The following is a 26,718-nucleotide window of genomic DNA, read 5'->3' on the forward strand; positions in this document are numbered from 1 at the left end:
ATGTGGCTCTGAAGGTTCAGGTCAGAGTCCATCACTAATCCCAGGTTTCGGGCCTGATCGCTGGTTTTTAGTTGTAATAACTGGAGCTGTGCATTGATTGTAGTTCGCTCCTCTTTAGGTCCAAAGATAATAACTTCAGTTTTGTTTCTGTTCAGCTGGAGAAAGTTCTCCAGCTGAACAACCATTCAACCAAACAACCATTCACACTTTCACTCACAGGCCCGGACCCAATACTCGCACTTCCACCCTTGTTCCACCCTCGTGTCCTTTAAATGCGCGCTCATGCTGAGGGGTTTGGGTGCGTAGTGTGTCCCGATTCTCCGGAGTGCTCTTTTGCCCCGCCCCCTTTGCGTCCTACATCCGCCCTTAGGCTAAGCCCGCATCCAGGCGGACTTCAGCAAAGTATTTACCCACAATTTATCACTGCATGTGATGTTTTGATATATATATTTTTTTATTACCTTCATTGATAATGAAAGTGTTTTGAATTAAACGGCAGAAATATGGCAGTGGTGACAGAGCGAGCAGCGTCTGTCACGAAAAAAAGCCGTTTTCAAATGTAAAGTATTGAAGTAATTATTGTTTCACTCTGCTGTACAGATGTGAATATCATCAAACTTGGCTCCATATTCAACAAGTCAGAACAAAACACATTTGAGCAGCCAAATATCTCCTGCAATGACTTTGGAAAGCAAAAATACCTAAACTGTACTTTTAAAATCATACTGGCATCTTTTTAAAAAACCAAAACAAGGACCGGTCCCGCCATGTTGGATGTCATGTGCCCCTTTCACACGTACCCTAACGGTCCCGGCTCCACTCGGCTCGCTTTGCAAGCGTTCACATCTGCATTTTTTTCGCACTCGGTCCCTGCTTCTTTGGTCCCTGCTTCGGAGTCGAGCCAGCCGGGTCGGTCCTGCTTTGTGGGCGGCGCAAGCTTAGCTCCTGTTCACTCATTGGTCGTGGGTGTGACCAGATGCAAGCATAAAGAGCGAACAGTAGGAATATAAACAACAGCGTTAGCTTACCCTGCTACATTTCTGCCGTCTGTCTCCCAGCTGAAGGTGATGTAAAGCCTGAAATCTCCGGCGGATAACAGCTGTCCTACTCCGCGCAACAATCGCAGCATCCAGAGCATTTCTTCCACTGCGCCTCTCTTCCTGAAGCCTCAGGAGAATCCCCATAAGTTTAAAAAACAGCAACAACACAGGGCCAGCGTTGTCCATAGCGCTTTAGTTGTTTACACAACTTGCAGCAAGTTTCAGTAGCGCACCCCCCCACACCGCGGCCCCGCCCCCCGCAACACGAGGAGGCGTTCCTCTGCTCCCGACCAAACTGCCCGGTGTGAACAGGATGCGCTCTTTATAGAGCCGAGCCGAGTAGAGCCGGACTTCTGAATTAGGGTCCGTGTAAAAGAGGCAATAGTTATGGCTCAGAAGTTGATAACATAACCTGTACTGTCTCAATTCTCTAATGTCTGCACGCTTGTAACCTGCGCACACGAACCCTTCTGTGCACTTCGACTGAGTACACCCTTCATAGAGGGGCGTAGGGTGGAGTGTGAGTATTGGGACGGGGCCACAGTTTAAAGTTACCAATCAATCTAATGCAGTGATTCCCAACTTCGGTCCTGGAGGAACACCATCCTGCGTGTTTTAGTTGTGTCTCTGCTTTGACACACCTGTTTGACTGAGGGATTAACAGGCTTCTGCAGCACTTAAAGACCTGCTGAAGAGCAGGGAAACAACTAAAACATGCAAGAGAGTGTTCCTAGGCGAAAACACAGGCGTGCACGGGGACAACACGTAAACGTCCCACACAAAGCCCCCAGTATTTATTGAATCCATTTGGAGTTTGACATATTTGCTGTGTAAAGAACCAATTAACGTTTAAAATTTCTAAGTATAATCTGAAGTTGATACTATCAGACTGTTTTTACCAAAGAGAGATTTTCTTCCTAATTGCTGGGTAAATTGAAAATGTACAATCAAATATGTCTCGTAAAAAGTAATTTCTCCAAAAGAACCACCAGGTTACTGAGCTTTCTCTCTCTGTGTCACAAGAAAACAGCAAATAATATCCTCCAGATAATTAGACAGAGGGATATGTGCAAATAAACACCAACAGAAAATATAATTAGTGTATCTACAATATAACTCTAATGGTTTTTCTGTGCACAAAACTTCACAACATTACAGAATTATTTTTTCCCTACAAGATCTCCATTTAGCTTTGTCCAAAGTAATAATTAAAACAAATAAAAAAAAACCTTTATTTGTTTATCTTACTGCCCTACAGACAGTCCACGTGGCTGCGGTGGGTTCACTGACCTGAAAAATATTGGATTTTTGAGTGTTGATTAGCTAGTTAAATTGAATAACAGCTGGTGACGATTTAAAGCCAATACTCCAACGCATCTCTGGTTATTATAACATGTTTGTTTCATGTTCAAATAAAAAAACAGGTGAAATAACTTGTTGAACTGCAGTGATTTAGTGTTTTGTTGTTGTTTTAATCATAATTTTCTTTTATCCGATCAGAATAATCTGACTAGTTCTGCTTTTTTGATATATTTCGATGCGACTCGTTTTATTTGTATTGTGGAGTCTTTTTTTAACGGTAGTTCTCCTTCCAGGCTGATGGAACCGTACCTGTACGGCTGCCGTTTGGACCACGACATCATCGACCTGGATCAGACTATGGAGCACCTTCAGCTGGCTCTGAACTTTACCGCGCACGTCGCTTATCGCGGCGGCGTCATACTCTTCGTCAGCCGCCGCCGGCAGTTTTGCCACCTGGTGGAGACCACGGCCAAGGAGTGCGGCGAGTACGCGCACACGCGGTACTGGAAGGGCGGCCTCCTGACCAATGCCGACATCCAGTTAGGCCAGTGGGTCCGCCTGCCGGACCTCATCATCTTCCTGTCCACCCTCAACAACGTGTTCCAGCAGCACGTCGCCGTCAGGGACGCGGCCAAGATGAACATCCCCACAGTCGCCGTGGTGGACTCCAACTGCAACCCCAGCCTGGTGACGTACCCCGTGCCGGGGAACGACGACACTCCCGTCGCCATGGAGCTGTACTGCCGCCTGTTCAAGATGACCATCAACCGCGGCAAAGACAAACGGAAACAGATGGAGCTCCTCCGCGGCCTGTCGGCTCCGTCTGAGTCCCGATGAGCTGAAACTCCTGCTTCGCGTTGTCGTCCATTCCCTGTCGGAAACCATCGGATGTGCGTCGGCTGGACTTCAGACTGCGGACGTTTGTCTTCTGTAATCAGAGGTGTTCTTGAACTGAACCTTTTTAAGAGACATCTTTATCTGCAGGAAAAGGTTTGTGTTTGTCATGTTGGGAGGACTTTCTACATAAAATGTTTGTCTTCACATAATGTCCGAGTTGTGCTTTTTTTCTTCATCATTTTTACCTCAAAGGTCTGTTTTCTTGTCTTCCTAAAATCCTAAAAAAAACATCTGTTGACTAAAAAATACACTTTTTAAACTTTCATTCGAGACATAAAATGATGCTGCAGTAATTTGACAATGACAGCATTTAACAGAGAAAATAAGTCTCATTTAGATGTTTTAAAAAAACTATTTTTATTTCAAACTGAAATTTCTCTTAAAACAGCTGAAAGTGTGGAAGTCGTCACGTTTAAAGCCGAACGTGTTTAATCGACACCAAAAGCACGAGAACTCGAGAAAGGTTCTTTAAACCAGCTTGAACACTGAATGCAAAATTTGCTAGAGAAACTAAAACGGTTGCAAAAGACTAGCTGAAGGTAAGAAAAAAAACTAGCTAAAAGCTAAAGGCTAGCTAAATGAAGAAGCAAAATGAGAGCCAAAATGGTAGCTAAATGCTTAAAACTATAAATAGCTGAAGGATGGCTAAAGACTAAAACTTATGAAAGGCTAGTAGAAGTTAAAAGTAGCTTAAGGCGTGCTAACACTTAAAAATCGCTAAAGGCTAGCTAAAAGCTAGAAGTAGCAGAACAGTAGCTGCAAACTAAAAGTAGTTAAGATAAAAACAGCCAGTTTGCTGAAGCAGATTTAAAACAGAACGATGTTCATGAATGAATTGAAAACACTGCAATGTGTTTCTATGGGAAAATATTAGCAAATAGTTAAATATTTTGAAAAAAACATAAAAGTTTTCAAACCAAAAGTCGTAGCACCCATGTCCTGAACGAGCTGAACGGGTTGATACATAAACAGAGTTAGATTGCAACAACGTACAGAAACGGAAACTTCTTTTATTTAATTGAATTCACTACAAAGACAAGATATTTCATGTTCAAACGGATAAACTTGATCATTTTTTTGCACGCGTTAACAACACCTAATGAGCGTTTCGGAACTGAGGACACTTTGTAGGTGGAATTCTTTCCCATCCTTGCTGGATGTACAACTTGCTGCTCAACAGCCTGAGGTTTTAGGGCTTCAGAATGCGCCGCACATTTTCAATGGGAGACAGGTCTGCGCTGCAGGCGGGCCAGTCCGGTACCGGCCGATGGAACACGTACAGAATGTGGCTCAGCGTTGTCTCGCTGAAATAAGCAGGGACGTCCGTGAAAAAGACGTCGCTTGGATGGCGGCATTTGTTGCTCCAAAACCTGTATGGACCTTTCAGCATTAATGGGGCCTTCACAGATGTTCAAGTTCCCCCATGCCATGGGCACTAATACACCCCCATACCATCAGAGAGGCTGACGTTTCAACTTTGCGCTGATAACAATCCGGATGGTCCTTTTCCCTCTTTAACCCGACGACACAATGTCCATGATTTCTGAAAACAATTAGAAATGTGGACTCGTCAGACCACAGGACACTTTTCCCACATCGCGTCGGTCCATCTCAGATGAGCCCGGGCCCAGAGAAGCCCGCAGCGTTTCTGGGTGTTTGCATGGTAGAGTTTTAAGTTGCGCCTGTAGATGTAGAGATGAACTGTGTTCACTGACAGTGGTTTTCTGATGGGGTAATATCCGTGACAGAATGATGTCACTTTTTAATGCAGTGCCGCCTGAGAATCTGGACAATTACTTGCAAGAATTGTCCAGATTGTCCGGACTGTAGATGATGAAATCCCTAAATTTCTTTCAATTGTACGTTGTTTGTAAACTTCACAAAGTGGTGAACCTGGCCCCATCCTTGCTTACGAACGACTGAGCCTTTCAGGGACGCTCCCTTTATACCCAATCATGACACTCACCTGTTTCCAATGAACCTGCTCACCTGAGGAATGATCCAAACAGGTGTCGTTTGAGGATTCAGCATTTTTTGGAACATGTTGCAGGCATCAAATTCAAAACGAGTGAACATTTGCAAAACAACCAATAAAGTTTATCCGTTTGAACATGAAATATCTTGTTTTTTTGTAGTGTATTCAGCTCAATGTAGGTTAAAAAAGGATTTGCAAATCACCGTCTTCTGTTTAACACAGCGTTAACACAGCGTCCCAACTTCATTGGAATTGAGGGGGGGGGGGGTTTCGGTTCTGTAGAAGCTCGGTTCTGCAGAGCGGGATCTCTCCCGGGGGCCGCTGAGGTTTTCTGTCGGCGGACACAAACTGCGCATGCGCCTAAGCCTTTAACGGAGCGCAGGTTAAAAGGAGGCTGTGTTTCTGGCTCTGGCTCTGGTTGTGGTTCTGGTTCTGGAGCCTCTCTGATGGTTCTGCGCTCGTCGCTTCACTCCCCCCGATCGGTCCCGTTTCTGTCGGGGTCTTCACGTGGACCAGATCGGCTGGTTTCACATTCTTGGAGGATTTTTGGAGCCGAAACGGATCCATTTAGGCTTCATTTCTGTCAAATGACGGATGATTCCCGGTGAAGAACCGGACCGTGCTCCTTGTAATAAACGGATCAGGTAATAAACGATGGTTCTTTGGTCCAAACGATGATGATGATGATGATGGACTGACGGATGGCGGATGCGGAGGTGATGAAGATCTCCGGTTCGTCGCTCCGGTTCTGAATCAGGATGGCCCGGTCCGTTAGGAGACTGCTCCATCTGGTGCTGTTCTGGCCTCTGTCTAAAGGCCTGCAGGTAGGTGGCCGAACGGCACCGGGATGGTTCTGGTTCTGGTTCTGGTTCTGCAGGCAGTATGTGTGAAATGGGTCCAGATGTTCAGATTAACACCGGGAGCTGCAGCATTAAAATATTAAAATATTACCTGGACCGTTTCGTTTTTAGTCAACTACATTTACTGTTTGTTTTATTTATTATAATTTTTTAAAAATTTATTTTATCACATCTCATTGTTTTCTAGATGCGTAAGACAAATTTAAAAAAGCATTTTCTCTCAGCTGCTTGTAGTGAACTGGAGTAAATATTTGTGTGGAAAACAAAACAAAACATGCTGCTCTATAAACTGAGCAAACAAAGAAAACAAGTCCATAAATCTGGAATATAAATGTGTGTTTCATGTGTGGGTAAACTCCATATTCCTGTGTACAGATGATGTGACAGCTAATGGTTTTCCTCTGGTTTGGCCCTGTTCAGAAAGTCAAACTGAGGTAAAAACTGAGGTAAACTGAGTTAAAACTGTTATCTATTTAACATGATACAGTTAAACTGAGTCAAACCGACTTAAATCCAAGTAAATTTACATTTAAACTGAGTTTAAAATGACTTAAGGTGAGGTAAAATGGATTTATACTGACCTAAATGGAGTCTAACTGGGTAAAACCGAGGTAAACCTTGTCTTTAACCGAGTTAAACCGAGGTGAACTAAAATAAACAGTCAAACTAAGTTAAATTTGAGTTAAAACTGAGTCAAACTTAATTCGAACTGAGTCAAACTAAAGAAAACCAAGTTAAACCAAGTTAAGCACTTCTGCACACTAAAAGATCATTGCTAACTTTTACTGCTGTGTGTCATTAAACACACTCATCATGTATTCATATTATATATTTTATACAGTACTTAAGTATACAAGTATACATGTACATTAGGTATATACTGTAATATGTACAGTACTAACTGTATTGGTCAAATGGTCAGTTTGTTACTTCTACATAAAGGATCTGAAAGCCTCTCTGTATTGATGATCTGATCTTTTCACTTCCTGCTCCTGTCCTCAGGGTCGCCTCCCAGCCATTAAAGTGAAGTACCTTCTTCTTGCCTGGCTGGGCATCCTCATCGTCAGCTGGATCGTCTACATGCAGTATGCTTCCTATGCGGAACTGTGCCGTGGCCACGTTTGCCACGTGGTCATTGTAAGTACTCCTTTGTGAACGTTTCAAAGGAAAGATGGAGCATCTTTTTGTTCCTTAATGAAGGGGAACGTTGGCTTCAAGCAAAACTGAACTGGCATCACTTCAAATGCCACAGAAAACTCAACTAATCTGTGCTGAGATCAAACGTTCAGCTTCATTTAATATTTATCCCTAAATCTGCAGCTGTGTGTCTGTGTATAATATTACACAGCTGTATTATAGCTATCATGACACATAATATAGTAACATTAAATGTAGCTATCATTTCACAGAGCTACAGATAATGATGTTGATTTTATTTATTATTGTCTGTATAAAACTAAACTATTTCTTGTTATTGTGCTGAGCTAACTGATTGTTAGCTTTATGCTGAATGTCCATCTCCGTGCTGACAGCTAGTATGTGCTGTTTGGTTTTTTTCCAAACACGGTGCTGTGCATTATGGGTAAACATCTCTACTTTGGTCTCATCTGTCTAAAGGACGTTGTGGTTCATTCAGAAGAAACTTCACAAACCTAAGTCATGCTGCCATGTTCTGTTTAGAGAGCAGAGGGTTTCTCCTGCAGCCCTTCCAAACAAGTCTATCTTCTCGTCCTGTCATGAACTTTGATCTTTAACCTCCTAACCGAGGCCTGCCAAGTCTGAGATGTAGCTCTTGGGGTTTTTGACATTTCTCTGAGCAGTGGACAGTTTGACCTTGGGGTGAATTTGCTGGGAAGAAATGTTTTCCACTTGTAAATAATCTTCCTCTCTGTAGAGCGATGGACTCCAGATAGTTTGGAAATGTCCGCTAACCCTTCTCAGATTGATGGGCAGCAACAGTTGCTTCGTTTCAAAGACGTTTACTCATCAAATGACATAACTTTATTCTTTTCAACCACACAAAGCCAGGTTTTAAAGCAGCACAATGACAGCCAAAAGATTCAGACAGAGATGTCACATATTAAACAGAAGCTGTCAACTCAACCTCGTCGAAAAGGGCCACCACAATGAAGCAGCTGTTTCAGTTTGGAGTTTCTTGCTGTTCTTTACACATTTGGCTACTAGATGTCACCAAAGAGGACTGAATTAAAGAGCAGGAATGAAAACATAGCAGGAACACAACCGGGAAGCCACAGAGGAGAAACCAAACTGCAGCATGAGCTGATTATGGCTGACTGAAGGTAGGAGGGAAATATAAAGGGCTGAGGCTGATTACAAACTTAAAACACCTGATCTGTTTTTTTTAAAAAAAAGTAGAACAGCTGGGAGAGGGTGAGGCAGGAGCTGAGAGCAGAAACTGAAAAGTGATACACAAGGAACTGAACATGATCATAAGATAATAATTGCCAAAACACAAAAAATCCTTACATAAACAACCAAAAACTGAGATCCTTTAGCAAAAGATCTGGGGTGTTCCACTAATGGAATGGAAGTGTTTTGAAAAAAGGATTTGTTTTTGAAATTGTGTCTAAGTAACACAATCTCTGAATACACAAGGTCACTTCCTGTTTCCTTTTGTTGAGTATTTCTTGTTTGTTTTACAGTGTGACCACTACAGAAGGGGGATAATATCAGGTTCATCCTGTAAGGCTCTGTGTGACCAGAAAACTCTGAGCCTGCACCGCTGCATGTCCACCTCTTCTACACATCAGGTGAAAGATACACAAGATAAAACACACACCTAATCATTCAAGTGTACCTGTAGGGACATCTGTGTTATCCATCACATTAGATGGATAACAGATGTGGCAGTACGGGCTCACTGCTGGTCCCAGGTCAGTAAGGTGTGCCCCTGTCAGACATAATGAAGTCCTGCTAACGCTGTCTGATGTCCAGTTGCAGAGAAAGATAAAAAAAATACAGAAATCACAAAATAAGATGTGATTTTACTGAAAAAAGACAAAAGCAACAAGGGCGGAAATTATCGTCGAAATACACAAATTCTAAAAACATATAGTATGTTCGATGAAGAGAGGAGACGGGAGGAAAGAAAATGGTCCCAGGGAGATGAGGTCATACGCAATGAGACACAAAATAAAGAAAAGAGTTGTAAAACCTCTGCGGAAATACATGAGAACTAAAACAAAACTCACAAACTACTGAAACAGGAACACCACAAACAGAGATTTTCACAAAACGTCTTTCAGCGACGGAACACGGAATGATCACAAACAGAAACTAGAAGCACTCAGAGAGCGCAATCCTCCGCCAAGGTCACAGTGTGATTAAGAAATAATGCAATCCACATCATAATCGGGATCAGCACGAAAATGTAATCCATTGTTTTTTGTGACAAACCCCAACATTTCCTGAACATTTCATCCAAATCTGTTCATTAGTTTTTACCTGATCTTTGCTAACAGACAGAAAACAGCACTTCCTTGCTGGAGGAAACAAAAGGGTCACATGTAGGAGCAGAGACAGGTTTTTAACAAAGGGGTTACCTGTGACTTTGACCTTTGACCCCATGAACCTTGAACTCAACAGGGATCATCTTTGACCCATGAGGTGTCCAGCTGTGCAGTTTGACAATCCTACATTATACTGTTACATAGTTAGAGCAGTGGGTCAACTGTGATGTTGACCTTTGACCCCATGATATTGAAATCAGTGGTGATCACCCTTGACCCTGCAAAGTTATTACACAAACTAATCTTGTTCCTTGTACCATGTTTGACGTTTCCCGAAAATTTTATGAAATCCATTCATAAGTTTTTGAGTAATCTTGTACACAGACAGACAGACGCTGCTGAAAACATAACCTTCTTGGCGGAGGTAAATACTTGAAATAGATGCAAAATCACTACAAAAGGAAGAAATTGACCTAAAAATGTTCAAATATAGAGTTAAAACACAAACAATAACAAATGTACTGAGACTCAGAGGAAGCAGTTAAAGAAATAAGCTTTTTATGCATGATTCTATCTTTTGAGATTTCTCTATATGCAACTGATCCATAAACCTTTATAAACATTTTAAATTAAAAACAATGCGGTGAAAAGGGTCAGGATTACGTTTTTTTACTACTGTGCAAAGGCTTTTATTATTAAGAAATTCCCTTCATCTCTGACCGTGGTTCTGGTTCTGGACCTGCAGGTGTATTTTGGACTTTGGAAGGACAAGTCTGTGGTCATCAAATGCAGCATTGAGGATCCAGTGGACCCAGACATAGGGCCGGACTCCGTGTTGCGACCAGAGATGAGTTTATTTGACAAGCCGACTCGTGGAACTTCCATGGACGAGTTTAAAGAGATGCTCCACAGCTTCCTGAAGGTTTCCCATCAGCCACTGCACTTATTTGAAAACAGCCACAGAAACTAGCTTTGTATAATTCTGTTTGTAGAACATGTACAATATGATGACCAGAGAAACTGACTTCCCTCCGGCAGGTTAACCTCGGCGAACAATCGTCTCTGAGTACGTTGGTGGACCGGGTCATTACTCTGGCAGACATCAACCAGGATGGAAAAGTGTCTCTGGCAGAAGCCAAGTCTATCTGGGCTCTTCTGCACATCAACGAGTTCCTCCTGATGGTGGCTCTGCAGGAGAAGGAGCACACCCCCAAGCTGCTGGGCTTCTGTGGAGACCTGTATGTGACAGAGCGTGTGAGCCACAGCTCCCTCTACTGGCTGGAGGTGCCTGTTTACCTCCAGGCCGTCGTCCCCGAGGCCCTGAGCTCTGGCCTGAACCACTGGCTGGCTCCATCGTGGCCCCGCAGGGCCCGCATCACCATCGGCCTGCTGGAGTTCGTGGAAGAGGTTTTCCACGGGTCGTACGGCAGTTTTCTGGTCTGCGACGCCAGCCCTTACCACGTCGGCTACAATGCAAAGTATGACTGCAAGATGGCCGACCTGCGCAGCGTGGCATCAGAGGCTGCTGTACGAGCGTACCTGAAGGGCCGCCGATGTGAGAGCAACGCAGACTGCACGTACGGTCGGGACTGCACGGCCACCTGCGATCGGCTGGTGAAGCAGTGCAACACAGAGGTGGTGCAGCCCAATCTGGCGAAGGTGTGTGTGCTGTTACAGGATTTCCTGCTGTTTGGAGCCCCATCTGACCTGCGGGGGGACTTGGAGAAACAGCTTCGAACCTGTGTGACCCTCAGCGGCTTGGCGAGCCAGATGGAGGTCCACCATTCGTTAGTTCTGAACAACCTGAAGACGTTACTGTGGAAGAAAATCTCTAACACACAGTACTCCTGAAACGCACTGAAATCATCTATATCTGGATGGAAGTCTTCTGCCCAGAGGGGGTTCTTTTGTCAGGGGGTGTTATTGTGCCAGAGGGAAATTGGTCTGTCCAGATGGTTTTTGTTTTGTTTTTTTGTCAAGGGGAAGTTCTTCTGTCAGGATAGAGTTCTTCTGTTCAGAGAGGGTGGTCAAGAGGGCGGTCTTCTGTGTCACGGGGACCCCTTCTGTCAGGAAGGAGTTATTCCGTGTCAGGGGGGGAGTTCTTATGTCCAGAGGGGGTTCTGCTGTCAGGGGAGGTTCTGTGTCAGAAGAGAGTTTGTATGTCCAGAGGGGTTTTTGTTTCTCAGGTGGAAGTTTTTCTGTCAGGATGGGGTTCTTCTGTTCAGAGAAGGTTCTTTTGTCAAGGGGAAGATCTTATGACAGGAGGGAATTGTTTGTTAGGTGGAGTCCTTCTGTCAGGGAGGAGTCCTTCTGTCAGGAGAGAGTTCCTTTACTTCAGAAGGGAGTTCTTCTGTCCAGAGGGGGTTTTGTTTCTCAGGGGGACGTTCTTATGCCAGGATGGAGTTCTTGCATTCAGAGAAGGTTCTACTGTCATGGAGGAGTTTTCTGTCAAGAGGAAAGTCTTCTGTACCAGTGGGATACCTGTCAGGAGGGAGTTCCTCTGTGTCAGGGGACAGTTCTTCTGTCCAGAGGGGTTTTGGTTCCCAGGAGGAAGTTCTTCTGCCAGAATGGAGTTTTTCTGTTCAGAGAAGGTTCTTTTGTCAAGGGGAAGATCTTATGACAGGAGGGAATTCTTTGTTAGGGGGATTCCTTCTGTCAGGAAAGAGTTATTTTATGTCAAAGGGGAGTTCTTCTGTCCAGAGGGGTACTTCTGTCTCAGAGGGGAGTTCTTTTGTGTCAGGGGTACTCCTTCTGTCGGAGGGGAGTTATTCTGTCCAGAGGGGGTTTTGTTTCTCAGAGGGAGATTCCTATGTCAGGATAGAGTTATTCCATTTGGAGAAGGTTCTACTGTCATGGATGAGTTTTCTGTCAGGAGAGAGTTCTTCTGTGTCAGAAGAGAGTTTGTCTGTCCAGCGGGGCTGTTGTTTTTGGAGGGGGGGTGATCCTTCCTGTCAGGAAAGAGTTCTTGTGTCAGAAGGAGGTTCTTCTGTGTCAGGAGGGAGTTCTTCTGTCAGGATGGTGTTCGTCTGGGGATGTTTAGTCAAACGGTCTATGACAGTGATGTCCAGTCCTGGTCCTGGAGGGTCGCCTTCCTACATGTTTTAGATGTTTCTCTGCTTTGACACGCCTGATTTGAATGACTTAGTGATTAACAGGCTTCTTCAGAACCTAAAGACCTGCTGAAGAGCAGGGAAACAACTAAAACCTGCAGGATAATGGCCCTCCACGACCAGGATTGGACACCTGTGCTCTATGGGTTTGATATTTTCCATAATTTTCACCAGAAGCTGACTATAAATTCAAGGAAATGGTTGACTATTTAATGGGAAAGAAGAGCTAAAGCAGATTTAAATACTAATGTCAGCTTCATTAAGCTTTATTTTAAATGGACATAAATTTCTCAGGACACCACTTGTAATTTCATTTATCAATTCTGTTTGTAAATAAGTTTTTAAATAAAACAACCAGCACATTGGACGACTTGGTGTTATATCTAAATTACTCGTAAAAGGAAGTGGTAGTTTTTCACAGCTGTAAATTTTACTGGAGCACTTTTGTTTTTCTTTGGACAAATCAAACTGGAAGCCAACAGACTGAGAACATTAAAGACAAATAAACTTCACTTTGGTTTAAATGGTTGATTTCCAGCACATTATGATGAAACTGTAAATTTATAGAAGAAATAACGATAACTGAAAATGACTGAAAGTAAACCATCTCTATTTTTTATTCAGAAGATGAAGAACAAAAAGTCTGGCAGACTTCAGAGCAGATTGATTTTTTTTGCAGCCTCCTGTGCAACAAAACCTTTTGATCTTTACACATATTTGATGGGATGCCTGAAAACTTTACAGTCGTGTCAGTTTGCATTAAAACATGTTTCTGAACGTCAAAAGCAAAAATATTAAGGATGTATGCTGACACCACAACCTGCTTTTCTTTTGGTCTGAATGTGACATCAAACAATCTACGGGATGGCTTTCTGCCGCAGTCAGAAGACTCCATCCACTCATCATGGCAATGAATTTCAAATAATTTTAGTCCTTTAATGATTTGTTTTAAGTATTACTAAAAGTTAAAATAAACCCTAAATGAGTGTCAATACTAAAACAAATCTGGTTTGATTATATGTTAAAACAACCTGCCGTAATAACAGAAGCATGGTTTGATTATATGTTTTCATTTGAATATGTGTTAGAACGACCTGTCGTAGAAAACAGGAGCATGGTTTGAATATACCTTGAAAATGACCTGCCATAATAACAGGTGTGGTTTGATTATATGTTAAAATGACCTGCCATGATAACAGGTGTGTAGTTTGATTATATGTTAAAATGACCTGCCATAATAACAGGTGTGTAGTTTAATTTTATGTTAAAACGACCTGGCGCAATAACAGGAGCATGGTTTGATTATATGTTAAAACAACCTGCCTTAAAAAACAGGTGCCTCATTTGAACATATGTTAGAACGACTGTCCACCGTAACATGGGCGTGTAGTTTGATTATATGTTAGAATGACCTGCCATAATAGCAGGCGTGTAGTTTGATTATATGTTAGAACGACCTGCCGTAATAACAGGCGTGTAGTTTGATTATATGTTAGAATGGCCTGCCATAATAACAGGCGTGTAGTTTGATTATATGTTAGTACGACCTGCCGTAATAACAGGCGTGTAGTTTGATTATATGTTAGAATGGCCTGCCATAATAACAGGCGTGTAGTTTGATTATATGTTAGAATGGCCTGTCGTAATAACAGGCGTGTAGTTTGATTATGTGTTAGAACGACCTGCTGTAGTAACAGGCGTGTAGTTTGATTATATGTTGGAATGGCCTGCCATAATAACAGACGTGTAGTTTGATTATATGTTAGAACGGCCTGCCGTAGCCTCAGCTGCGTTAATGTGGAGCAGATGGAGTCTGCGCAGTGACTTCTTCTGTTTTCTGCTGCCTGACAACAAACACACCGCTGAACACAAGCCCGCACGCATCACCACAGCGCTCGGCACAGGTCCAAAAGCTCTTACGGTCCCAGTAATGTAAAGTTTGGGTCGAGTTTGTTGCTATTTTTGAGTTGAGCCGCCTGTCAGAACGGACGTTAGCCAAAATAAGTTTAATGAGCTAATGACAGGTTTAGCAGCTAGCGGTACTGGTCTGTAACAGTCCAGAAGATATTCTTCTTATTGTAACCAGGAGGTTCCCAGTTGTTGGGTTTTTTTTTCTGTAGATGTATCGAGGGGCTGGCAGGTGACGGTTCAGACAGTCCGTCTGTACAAAGAACAAGATGATGAAGAGCGCATCACTTCTTGGGTTTTACTCATTGTCATCAGTCCAGTTCAGCTAGCGATGCCGACGTCCTTAGTTCCGTTCAGCTCCTGTGGTCCCACTGGGCCCTGCCCGACGTGAATAATGAGTGATCGCCATCATGGAAAGGTCAAGATTCATCAGATGAAGCCCTGTGGGGAGGCGGAGGACGAGGAGCCCGGGTCTTCTCCCTCTGACCCCACACCTGGACCAGGCTCCTCGGACCTCCCCACACTGAGGAGGAGAAGCCGGAGCAAGCCGGACCCAGACGCCGGCTCGGGCCGCGGGCCAGCTGGGAAGAACTTGAACAGTCCAGGCTGTGAGCAAACCCTCGAAGTCAAGGGGACGGGAAAGGTCCCGCATGGCAAGTCGGAGACTAATGGCAACTACGTGGCCGTCCAAGAAGGCAGGAGCATCCTGGAACCGCGCTGCCAGGAGGGGCTGAGGAAGAGGAGGGCCGTGACGGTGGACACGTCCAAGGCCAAGACCTCCCTGGAGGCCCTGAAGCTGAGCATCAAGCAGCTGAAGTGGAAAGAGGTGTGCTCTCACCAGGTTTCTGTTTGTCTCTGAGGTCAGAGGTCATCTCTGGGGTAAACCTTTGGAAGCTATTATTATTATTAATAATAATAATGCAGTGTGCGGTCACTGCAGAGTGACCTCACACTGCATAGTGACCTATGCAGGTCTATATGCAGTGTGAGGTCACTAAAATAAATTCAGCTTCATAGGCGTCAATAATTAGATACCAGTACATCCTGTGTATGCCAGCTAAAATAGCATCAGTAAGAATGAGAACAGAGGCTTGATGTGTGTTGCCAGTTTCATTAAAGATATGTTTTCCCATCAGTGCTGTAAACGAGTGGTTCCCAAAGTTGGGATCGGGACCCCATTGTGGGTCATGAAGCGTGAAGTGAGGGTCCCCGAATAAAATGAATCATCATAATTACTGCAAAGAATAGATGCAACGATAATAACTGATAAAACTAGTTCCATAGTTGTTAAGGTTGTGGCATTGTCACAATGTCCGTCTTTAATGACAGAATTTGTACGATTAAAGTGGGAATATTCGGGGTCACAAGCCTCTGCTGCTCTTATTTTGTGGGTCAGAAGCTGACAAGTTTAGGAACCACTGCTGTAAACTTCATTTCACTTGCTGTCAGGGACTGACTGTGAACAGTTTATTTGTTCGAACATATTTACAGAAAATGACACCTGATTTGGAGTCAGGGCTTGGGCGTTTCAGGGGGCTTGTGACGATAAAGTTTGATGAAGCTCAGCAGATTATTCTGATCAGTCATTAAATAATTACACATATGTAGGATATTAAGAACGTTCTAATTGCAAAGTTATTTGATTATTTTAGTCATCAGTAGAAGGTTAACACTGATCATTAGCTCATTTAAAAAGGAAAAAAAAAAAAGAAAAGCATATCATGTTAGAGTACTTGTTTGGATTTTGGATGTTTATTTGATCAGACAAAAAGTTTGATATAAAGCGATTTATAAAATCCACCTTAATAAATCCTTTTAACAGATGATTAGCTGCTGCGGCTCTGATTGGACCGGTGAGTCGGACAGGATCTCGTAGTATCAAATGCGTAATCTGCCAGTTGTTGGACGCTTTTAAACATTTATGAGCCGGTTCTGCTCGCTCTGCTGCTCCCATCATTCAGGGACCTGCTGTTGGTTCTAATGAACCTGTCTCCATTATTGATGAGGAGTAATGAATGGCAGCTCAGACTTTGTTTTCGGGACACGTGAACCCTTCTGGTTCTGGTATCATAAACGACAGACAGAAGGCCGATACTTTACCACACGGACCGCCCCCCCCTCGACCCAGGCCAGAGGAGCGGGAGATCCTCTGAAACTTTGAAAGTGCTCGTCATCGTCTCCGAAGGGGTCGAAACTTTAGCAGCTCGGTTTTATTTGTCCATTTTCAACGCCAGGACTCTGGCCGCGGGTCTGGAGTCAGCTGTGGACGGGTTTAGAAACAGGATTTGATATGATGCTGACTTTCCACAGTGAGAAATCTTTAATCCCAATCTCCTCTAATCCAATAAATGGAGTCTTGTTTGAGTCGGGAGTTGATAAAAGAGTATGATCTGATCAGAACTGAGCCAAAAAACAAACTGCAGACGTTTAAATCCGGCAGCGAAAACGTAACACGAGGGGGGATAAACTTTAACTATCTGCAGCATCATTTCTTACTGCAATCTGAGGTGAAAACCCGGGACATAAAGAATGGCGAGTGAAAGTTCATACAGGCAGAAGACAGTTTAAATTTGGATTTAACTTGACCCGCTTTCCTGATGTGATGAGCCTGTTAGAGACGCTGACACGCGTGTATTTATAGCAGGGCTTCCCTGTTCGGAGTCACGCTAACACATGCGGCTCTGTCACGGGTGGATCTGGTAGCCTGACGAGGTGGTGGGGGGGTTGGAAAGCTCTGTTACGGCTGGATTGGTAGCCTGACAGAGGGTGACGATAGATGGTGTGCTGCTAACCTTCAGCTTGTTCGGATGTCAGAGAGTCAAACAGTTCAGTTTAGTTAGTATTCAAGAAAACAGTAAGATAATCAGTGAAATTCGATGGAATAATCAAGACGTTAATCATAAAATAATGCAGTAATGAGCCTAGAAGAATGGACCAATCAGATCAGTTTTAAAAGGCAATGCTCTCATTTGTTGACATCCAGAGTCATCCTAACAATCACCCTGACGACTGGGAGGTTTGTTAACTTCGTGAGCGATGCTATTAGTCATGCTAACGATTGAATTGTTTACCATCCCGAGTCATGCTACAAGCCACTCTAACTGATAAAACATTTTGCCAATTTCCCGTGTCATTCTAACAGTCATGTTAATTCAGTTTTAATTCAGTTTATTTATAAAGCACCAAGTCACAACAAAAGTTGTCTCAGGGCGCTGTAAAAAAACAATCACCTACATGATAAAATACCAATTAGTAAAAGTTATGTATCTAAGGAAGCCAGCAGATTGCGTTGAGTCTTCACTTCGTTGCAGTCTCCCATCCTGAGCAGCACATTGGTGACAGTAGAAAGGAAAAAGTCCCTTTTAACAGGAAGAAATCCCCAGCAGAACCAGAACCAGAACCAGGCTCAGGATGGGGCGGCCATCTGCTTCGATCGGCTGGGGGTCGAGAGGACAGGAAAGAGACAAACACATAATGGCTGGCACCCGGTGTAGTGTCTGTGGGAAGAAAAACACGTGAATAATGGAAATAATTACAAATACAAACATGGAGATTAAAGCAAGTGAAGACGGCAGCAGAGAGAGGAAATGTGGTCAAACAGCAGCATAACTAAGGGATAGATGTTGCTCGTTAACGTCCTGAGCCATTCTACCAGTCACGCTAAAGAATAAGATGTCCATCAACACTGAGTCATGCTAACGAATGAAGCTTTCTATTGACAGCCTTAGCTATGCCAGCAAATGAAATATTTGTTAACATCCTGTGTCAAGCTCACAGCTATGCTAACAACTGAACCGTTCAATAACACCCCGAGCCATGCTAACAGTCATGCTAACAAACAAAATGGTTAACACACTGAGCTATGCTAACAGTCATGCTAACAAACAAAATGGTTAACACACTGAGCTATGCTAACAGTCATGCTAACAAACAAAATGGTTAACACACTGAGCTATGCTAACAGTCATGCTAACAAACAAAATGGTTAACACACTGAGCTATGCTAACAGTCATGCTAACAAACAAAATGGTTAACACACTGAGCTATGCTAACAGTCATGCTAACAAACAAAATGGTTAACACACTGAGCTATGCTAACAGTCATGCTAACAAACAAAATGGTTAACACACTGAGCTATGCTAACAGTCATGCTAACAAACAAAATGGTTAACACACTGAGCTATGCTAACAGTCATGCTAACAAACAAAATGGTTAACACACTGAGCTATGCTAACAGTCATGCTAACAAACAAAATGGTTAACACACTGAGCTATGCTAACAGTCATGCTAACAAACAAAATGGTTAACACACTGAGCTATGCTAACAGTCATGCTAACAAACAAAATGGTTAACACACTGAGCTATGCTAACAGTCATGCTAACAAATAAAATGGTTAACACCCTGAGCTATGCTAACAGTCATGCTAACAAATAAAATGGTTAACACCCTGAGCCATGCTAGCTGTTACACTAACAAATGAACTGTTTGTTACTATTTTGAGCCAAACTAAGAGTCATGCTAACTGCTGACACTTTCTCTGTTGTTAAGTGAAACGGATGGGTTCATTTTTTTCTTTATGCTGTTTCCTCTTCCTCAGTTTCCTTTAGGAAGACGAGCTCCGTGTGATATCTACTGGCACGGCGTTTCCTTCCACGACAATGAACACATTGTGTCAGGGCAGGTCAACAAGTTCCCAGGTATTTCTCAGGATCTGCCTGCTGTTTTGTAAATAAGCTCTTTTATTACTAATGTTTAGTGTTTTAGTGCAGATGAAGTAAAGTGTAGTCTTCATTGTTCTACTCTAAATGTTGGTGTAATTAACTCTAAGTAACCACGACATGTACGTATTGCTGGTGTTTAATCTGTGAGTGCGTTCAGGGTCTCTGTGCTAAGAAGTATCTGGTGTGTTTGCAGGGATGGTTGAGATGCTGAGGAAGATCAACCTGAGCAGAGCCATGAGGACGATGCAGCAACTCTTCCCAGAGGAGTATGACTTCTACCCTCGTTCCTGGATCCTGCCTGAGGAGTACCAGCAGTTTTCTGCTCAGGTCTGGTCTTAGCCCTTCAGAACAAACCCATTGTCCTGTCTACCTGTTGTAACCTTATCCAAAAATCAGATCTGCTCGGGACATCCCTAAATAAATCTTTTAAACAGTAAACTGTTTAACCCTTTTGTATTTTTATGTGTAGAAGCACTAATTTCACTTAATTGTGTCTTTGTGGATTTAGAAAAAGCATATGACAGGGTGCTGAGGGAGGAGCTGAGGTGTTATGTGAGGACATCTGGAGTGGCAGAGAAGTATGTTAGCCTGGTACAGGACATTTATGAGGACAGCAGGACAGTGGTGAGGTGTGCTGCAGGAGGGACAGGTGGGAGTGCATCAAGGATCGGCCCTGAGCACAGACTAACAGATGAGGTCAGACAGGAATCCCCGTGGACTATGATGTTTGCAGATGACATCATGATCTGTGGTGAGAACAGGGAACAGGTGGAAGAGAACTTGGAGAGGTGGAGGTATGCACTTGAAAGACGAGGGATGAAAGTCAGCCATAGAGAGACAGAGTCCATGTGTGTGAATGAGAGGGAGGCAGGTGGAACAGTGAGGCTACAAGGAGCTGAGGTCACACAGGTGCAGGACTTCAGGTACTTAGGGTCGACTGTCCAGGAAAACGGGGAGTGTGGTAAAGAGGTGAAGAAGAGAGTCCAGGCAGGATGGAGTGGATGGAGAAAAGTTTCAGGAGTGATCTGTGACAGAAGGGTGGCAGCAAAGGTCAAAGGAAAGGTTTACAAGACAGTGGTGAGAGCAGCTATGTTGTATGGTTTGGAGACAAAAAGACAGGAGACAGAACAGGAAGTGGCAGAGCTGAAGATGTTGATGTTCTCCTTGGGAGGGACGAGGATGGACAGGATTAGAAATGAGGTCATCAGAGGTACAGCACAGGTTGAACGACTGGGAGATAAAGTTAGAGAGGCCAGACTGATGGTTTGGACATGTGCAGAGGAGGGACAGTGGGTGTATTGGTAGAAGGATGTGAGAGACAAAGAGGAGACATGGATGCTTTTAGAGAGGACATGGAGGGAGTTGGAGTGAGGACAGAGGGCCCAGAAGACAGAGTTAGATGGAAGAGGACGACTCGCTGCTGAGACCCCTGAAAAGGGAACAGCTGAAAAATAAAGAAGAAGCATTAAGGTTTTTAATTTCTTCTCATTTAACTTTCTGGCCTCAAATCCTTTTTGTTTCAAGTAAATTGAATTTGTTCTTCACAAATTAGAAAATTGAAGAAGTTTATGTTGTCCTTTGTTTCATATTTTCATAAATATTAGCATTGTTTCGTTTCTGCATCTGTGATTGGTTGACTAGTTGTTAATCAGTCCACTTCATCAGGTATTTTAAAGTTACATATATACATATCATTTTATTGTTTTATCATTTTAGTAAACCTTGTATAAACGTTTTATTTTCTACATGTAGTTTGAGTCGACTCATTAGAAGACAAATAGATGGTCCTGATAATCAGCATGTTTTTACAAGTAAATTAGTTTAATTGTCTTTGCAGTCTCCTTTTTGACAAAATTCAGATTTGTAATAATTTTTAACTAAATACATTTTCTGTCTAAGCCGTTTTTAAATAAAAGATTTTATAACCAGTAACTGAAAATTAAATGATGGTGAGTAAGTTGCATGTTTTGTCCAGCAGAGGGCACTCGAACATCACTATTTCTTTTCTTATGCATTTCTTTTACATTCCTCTGACAGCGTCACAAAAGTTAAAACAGAAATAATGTTATTGATTCAATATTTATCTTCCTGACTTGTCGGTGTCTCTCTGAAATGGTTTGAAACAGATGAAGTCTCACGGAGGTTTCTGTTATTAGACTTTAAGTTTTAGTTTAGTTTGGTTCCCTGATCAAAGCGACAGTATGTAAGTTAAAGTAACCAACATGAGTCTCAGCCATGAATGAAAGAGTAAATGGGTAAATGATTAAATAAATTGTCAATAAATGAATAAGTGACTGACTGATTGAATAATGTGTATTATTTAGCGCACCTGTTAACTGGCTCAGTTCTAGTCTGTTTCAAACATTTTTTTTTTCATATAAACGTTTGCAAACATCACAGGGAACCCTAAAAGTTTAGTTGCTGACGCCCTCGTCCTCGCTCGCCCTCTGCTGCAGATTCGCCTGGGGAAGGAGAACGAGACCACGCTGACCCCCACCTTCATCGTCAAACCAGACGGGGGCTCTCAGGGAGACGGCATCTACCTGATCCGGGACCCCAGCGATCTCAAGCTCATGGTGGGTTCTCAGGCCAAACAGGCTGTGGTCCAAGAGTACATCCCGAAGCCGTTACTCATCGACAAGCTCAAGTTTGATATCCGTCTGTACGTGCTGATCAGATCCCTGGAGCCGTTAGAGATCTACATCGCCAAAGAAGGCCTGACACGGTTCTGTACTGAACCCTACCAGGTAGACTTTCTGGTGATGGGTGGGTGGGTGGGAGTCTTTGAAGCCGGTGGCTGATCTGATCAGATAAAACCTTTTCATGTACTCCTGTGGCATCTGGATCATTAGGATCTTTGCTCTTGTGCAGGAGCCCAGCCAGAAGAACTTGAGCCACGTCTTCATGCACCTCACCAACTACTCCCTGAACGTGCACAGTGGAAACTTCGTGCACTCGGACAGCCAGAGCACAGGCAGCAAGCGCACCCTGTCCAGCGTGCTGTACAGGCTGGCAGCTAAAGGCGTCGACATCAAGCGCGTGTGGTCGGACATCATCGCCCTCGTAATCAAGACCGTCATCGCTGTGGTGCCAGAACTGAAGGTTTATTACCAAGCAGATATACCGCCGGGCAAACCAGGACCCACGTGCTTCCAGGTGGGCGTATGAAATGCACTTTCAGTATTCTGTCATCATTTTAGCCACAACAAGAGGAAGTTTCACGTTTCACTCCTGGTTGTCGTTCTCTGTCCCGCTTGACCATATTAACTTCAAACTGTACGTTGTAACAGATAAGTCGATGGTTGCTGTTAAAGCTGTGGCTGCGGGACTTGGTCTCGGCTGTGCAGCAAACCTTGACGTCATGCCGTGACAATAAAAGCTGGTGTGCGTCCCACACATGTTGCTCCATTTGCGTTAAGGTGAACACTAATTGTTAGTCCTGCCTGGAACATATTGACAGGCGAAAATGTTATATACACGGCAAAATGGATCAGCGGCGCCCATGTCACTTCTCACTTATCCAGGACGAGGTTAATCCTTAGAGTTGGATATATTTTCTTGTTGCGTTACGATGCTTTGCTTTGAATCCGAAGAGCTCTCTTAATGCAAACTAGAACGTTTAGGGATGCAAGCTTTTGAACTGCACGAGCCAAAATTTAGATGCAGATTCGGATCCAGATTAGTGTCACTTTCCTCCCTCCTGAGGAGTCTTTAGGGTCGTTGTCAGCCTGGTTCTCCTGAGAAGTGTTTTGGTCATATGGACTAAGGTCTGAAATGGTGTGAAACAGACTGGGGATTAGCCATCTGTCTTCTCTGTCCAAAAGATAATCACTGTCCTCATAGGGCTGTCGTTATACTTGATATGTAGGTGAACGGCCGAGTCCTGTGGAGAGGTTGTTTGGTTTCTGTCTGAACATTCCTGACTGCGCTGACACCCCCCTGCTGTGTTTTATCTTTGAGATAAACCAGCTTCTGTCTGAGCGTCCCGTTTGCTTTCGAATGCACTGAGATGTTGTGTTTGGAGAAAAATCCCAGTACTCCAGCGTACGGGATGTTCTTCGTTTCCTCCCTGTTCAGTTCTGTGCAGGGCTTTCCAGATTTTATGGGTATCCACAGGTCTGAAGATTTTTTTTTTAGTAAGGTCTGTGTTCCGTTTCCTACTAAACCAGCAGGGTTGAGCTCGACACCAGCATTATAAAAGCCTAATGACTGAAAATACGTAACCTGGTAACTACATTCCAGACTCAGGGGTTTGGACATAAATCTGTATGGTAACAGAAAAACAAGAAACTGTTACGTCACTAATCAGGATTATTTATGTAATAGTCGTCAGCTACACATTCCTAATTGGTCAGAATTTTATGACTCATAACAAATAACTGTTTGTTTTGTGAGTATTAAATGGCTCTTATCTAATGTTTGATTTGTTTGTGTGTCAGGTTTTAGGGTTCGACATCCTGCTGATGAAGAACCTGAAGCCAGTATTATTAGAGGTCAACTCTAACCCCAGTATGAGAATCGAACATGAGCAGGAAGTAAGGCTCTGTTAGAATCGGCATCGTCGCGGCACGCGGCGTCGTCGCCCCTGTATTCAAACTGCATCGTTGTCGTCTCAGGTCGCACCAGGAGTTTTTGAATATGTTCCCAGTCCAGTGGACGAGGAGGTCAAAGTGGGCGTGATCAGGGACACGCTGCGCCTCATGGACCCCTTCAACAAGAAACCAGCACTGTGAGCGCACACACCCAACTCACCGTCCCGTAAACACGCTGACTGTGAGCGCACACGCTCGCCGTGAACACACAACGCCGTGAACACACAACGCCGTGAACACACAACGCCGTAAAAACACAACGCCGTAAAAACAAACACACTAAGCTGAAAAACACGACAGTCTGCGAGCACACCGACAATAAACGCACCACACCTTAAACGCTCTCACAGTAAACACTCTACGACATCAACACGCCACACCAAAAACACACTCGTTGTAAACACAGCCCCACTGTAAACGCACTGGAAAGGAAAAGATCTGAACAAGAAAACATAAAAAACTTGTTGCTATATGTTGCAGAATCGGTTTTAATAATGATTTTAATAAACTTAAAATAAATCAAAATAGACTTCTGTTGCTTAGGTTGGGACAGAAAGATTTGAAACTTTTACCCCCACAGTCAAGAGGTTTGTTAACCTGATATTGTTTTGTCTTCAAATCACTTCATTGATCAAATCAAATAGGTTAATTAGGCTATTAATTTGTTACCAGCTAACCTCTGATATTTCCTGTTTATTGGACATCTTAGCAAACCAAGACAAAATATAGTACATGCACATTTCTCCATCATCCATTTGATGTGGTTCTGATGGAGTCGTTTGCACAATTCGTCCTTTTTTCAAGCTTATTACATCTAACTGCAGCTTCTTTTCAGCACACAGCAGGAGTATTTCTAAGTCTGTTCCATTCAAAAAAGGTTAAAAACAAAAACAACTGGACTTCTGTTCTGTAGTTGAAGACGTTTCACTTCTCATCTGAGGAGCTTTCTCAGTTCAGAAATAGAGTGTGGAGTTGAGCTTTTAAAGCTGAGATGTGATGTAAGCTGGATTGCTTGCAAATTGTTCTCACTCTCCTAACAATAGAGGCTCATTAGGGTCCTTGTCTTTGCCTGATCCCCAGTCAGTTTCATTCCAATCAACACCTGCACTCATGTGACCAGAGGGGCCCATCAGTGAGTCAGACAAACAAGGACCCTAATGAGCCTCTATTGTTAGGAGAGTGAGAACAATAGAAGAATAGAAGTCCAGTTGTTTTTGTTTTTTTAACCTTTTTTGAATTTACCATGGCCTGGATGACTGAGAATCTACACCAGCATAAGTCCGTTCCAGTTTTCGAGTACATTTTTCAGCTATTTCTTTTGTTGAAAATGATGGAAGTTTCTTTTAGTTAAACAGGAAGATTTTAGATTGAATGATGACATGACAAATAGGTCCCAGAATAAACATTGCTTGTGTTGAAATTTGACAATTAAAATGCCAACATTTAATTAAAACCCAGTGCTATACGCTGACTACCTTGAGATGACAGTGGATTTTTTTTTTCATGTCATTTTGACGTTTAATTAAAATCTTATAACACTATCACGTTCTATAAAGGTTGTTAAAGTCTGATTTTTCATTTAAAAAGTAAATCAGTGAAGGAGTTAAGCTTCTTACAGATAGTTAACTGAATCTCAAGGCTCACAACCTATTCATGAGTAGGTACCTCTGTACATCACAGAATATTTAAGATAAGCCTCTGTTACTGTGGTAATCTAACCACGCTGAAACAGGTCGTCCTTCGTGACACAGAAAACTCTGATTTTTGCCTCAACATGGCTGCTTACCCCACTGTAAACACACCCCAACCTTCACATAAACTTTCACTTATATCCTTCTCCTTTCTAAACCAAATCCTTGGTTCTCTGGAAGAGCTTTATGTATTTATCAAACTTGTCAGGTCCGCCTATCGGGACCTCACTGGGTTGGTTGTGTTACAGTGTTTGAAGGCGAATAGAAATTCACGAAGTCAGGTTTTGAAGAACAATTGTGTTTTTGTGCAATTCTGTGTCAGGGTTTCGCAGCTGAAGCCAGGTGGGTTCGAAGCGGAAGAGATTCCAGTGAATCCTGAGTCTCAGAGCCGGAGTCCGGATGAGATGGGAAACCTGCCCTCCCTGTGTCTGAAGCAGGTCTACCCCAAGTACACCAAGCAGTTCAACTACCTGCGGCTGGTGGAGAGAATCGCAGCTCTCTTCATACGCTTCCTCGGCGTCAAAGGCAACATGCGGCTCGGCCCCACGGCCTTCAGGACCTTCATCAGGTGCACACTTTGATACATTAAACCCTATACTTCGAATCTGCTGGAACGGCTGCCAGCATTCTCCCCATCTGAAACAAAATAGTGCAGCCAAGCCAATAATAATAATAATAATCAATCCAATTTATACCGCACTTTTCATTAACAAAAATCTCAAAGTGCTACACAGTGCAATTGAAATCAAAGATAAAAACAAGATCATAAAAAAATAAATAAAATCAGAGATAAAAACAACATCATAAAAAACATGTAGAGGCAGAATAGGCTTACTTAAATAAAAAAGTTTTCAAGCCTCTTTTAAAATCAATCAATGGTTGGGGAGCTCTCAAATAATCTGGGAGAGAGTTCCAGAGCCGGGGGGCAGCGACAGCGAAAGCCCGATCTCCCATGGACCTCAATCTGGAGCGAGGAAGGTGAAGGAAGTTACAGTCTTGTGATCGTAGAGATCTGGTGGATGAATGAGGAATGAGAAGGTCCTTCAAATAATCTGGTGAGGTCCCATTTAAACACTGATGGGTGATGAGCGCGATTTTGTACTGAATCCTGCAGTTGATAGGAAGCCAGTGAAGATCATGCAGGAG

At 43.2% G+C, this 26,718-nt stretch overlaps 3 protein-coding genes across 3 annotated transcripts in view; all 3 read left to right on the plus strand.

Moving 5' to 3' along the window:
* The window catches only part of mrps2 (mitochondrial ribosomal protein S2), a 4,708-nt gene extending 1,320 nt beyond the window's left edge, over positions 1-3,388 (plus strand). Inside the window, exon 4 of the mRNA XM_017431262.3 lies at positions 2,636-3,388. Within this exon, the coding sequence (XP_017286751.1) occupies positions 2,636-3,179 (544 nt within the window). The 3' untranslated portion in view covers positions 3,180-3,388. The remainder of the gene's footprint in view (positions 1-2,635) is intronic.
* A 2,207-nt stretch (positions 3,389-5,595) lies between these two features.
* On the plus strand, positions 5,596-13,424 carry dipk1b (divergent protein kinase domain 1B). Its single transcript, XM_017431261.3, has 5 exons — positions 5,596-6,038; positions 7,077-7,211; positions 8,738-8,845; positions 10,290-10,466; positions 10,583-13,424. The coding sequence occupies exons 1-5, from the start codon at positions 5,973-5,975 to the stop codon at positions 11,393-11,395; spliced, it is 1,299 nt and encodes a 432-aa protein (XP_017286750.1). The 5' UTR covers positions 5,596-5,972; the 3' UTR covers positions 11,396-13,424.
* Positions 13,425-14,503: 1,079 nt separating this feature from the next.
* Positions 14,504-26,718, plus strand: part of ttll11 (tubulin tyrosine ligase-like family, member 11) — an 18,417-nt gene continuing 6,202 nt past the window's right edge. Inside the window, exons 1-8 of the mRNA XM_017431210.3 lie at positions 14,504-15,388; positions 19,166-19,265; positions 19,483-19,616; positions 21,746-22,036; positions 22,161-22,445; positions 23,729-23,824; positions 23,906-24,018; positions 25,895-26,140. Coding sequence (XP_017286699.1) covers positions 14,957-15,388; positions 19,166-19,265; positions 19,483-19,616; positions 21,746-22,036; positions 22,161-22,445; positions 23,729-23,824; positions 23,906-24,018; positions 25,895-26,140 — 1,697 coding nt within the window. The 5' untranslated portion in view covers positions 14,504-14,956. The remainder of the gene's footprint in view (positions 15,389-19,165; positions 19,266-19,482; positions 19,617-21,745; positions 22,037-22,160; positions 22,446-23,728; positions 23,825-23,905; positions 24,019-25,894; positions 26,141-26,718) is intronic.

Source organism: Kryptolebias marmoratus, linkage group LG14 (assembly GCF_001649575.2).
Source record: "Kryptolebias marmoratus isolate JLee-2015 linkage group LG14, ASM164957v2, whole genome shotgun sequence".
Lineage (NCBI taxonomy): Eukaryota > Metazoa > Chordata > Actinopteri > Cyprinodontiformes > Rivulidae > Kryptolebias > Kryptolebias marmoratus.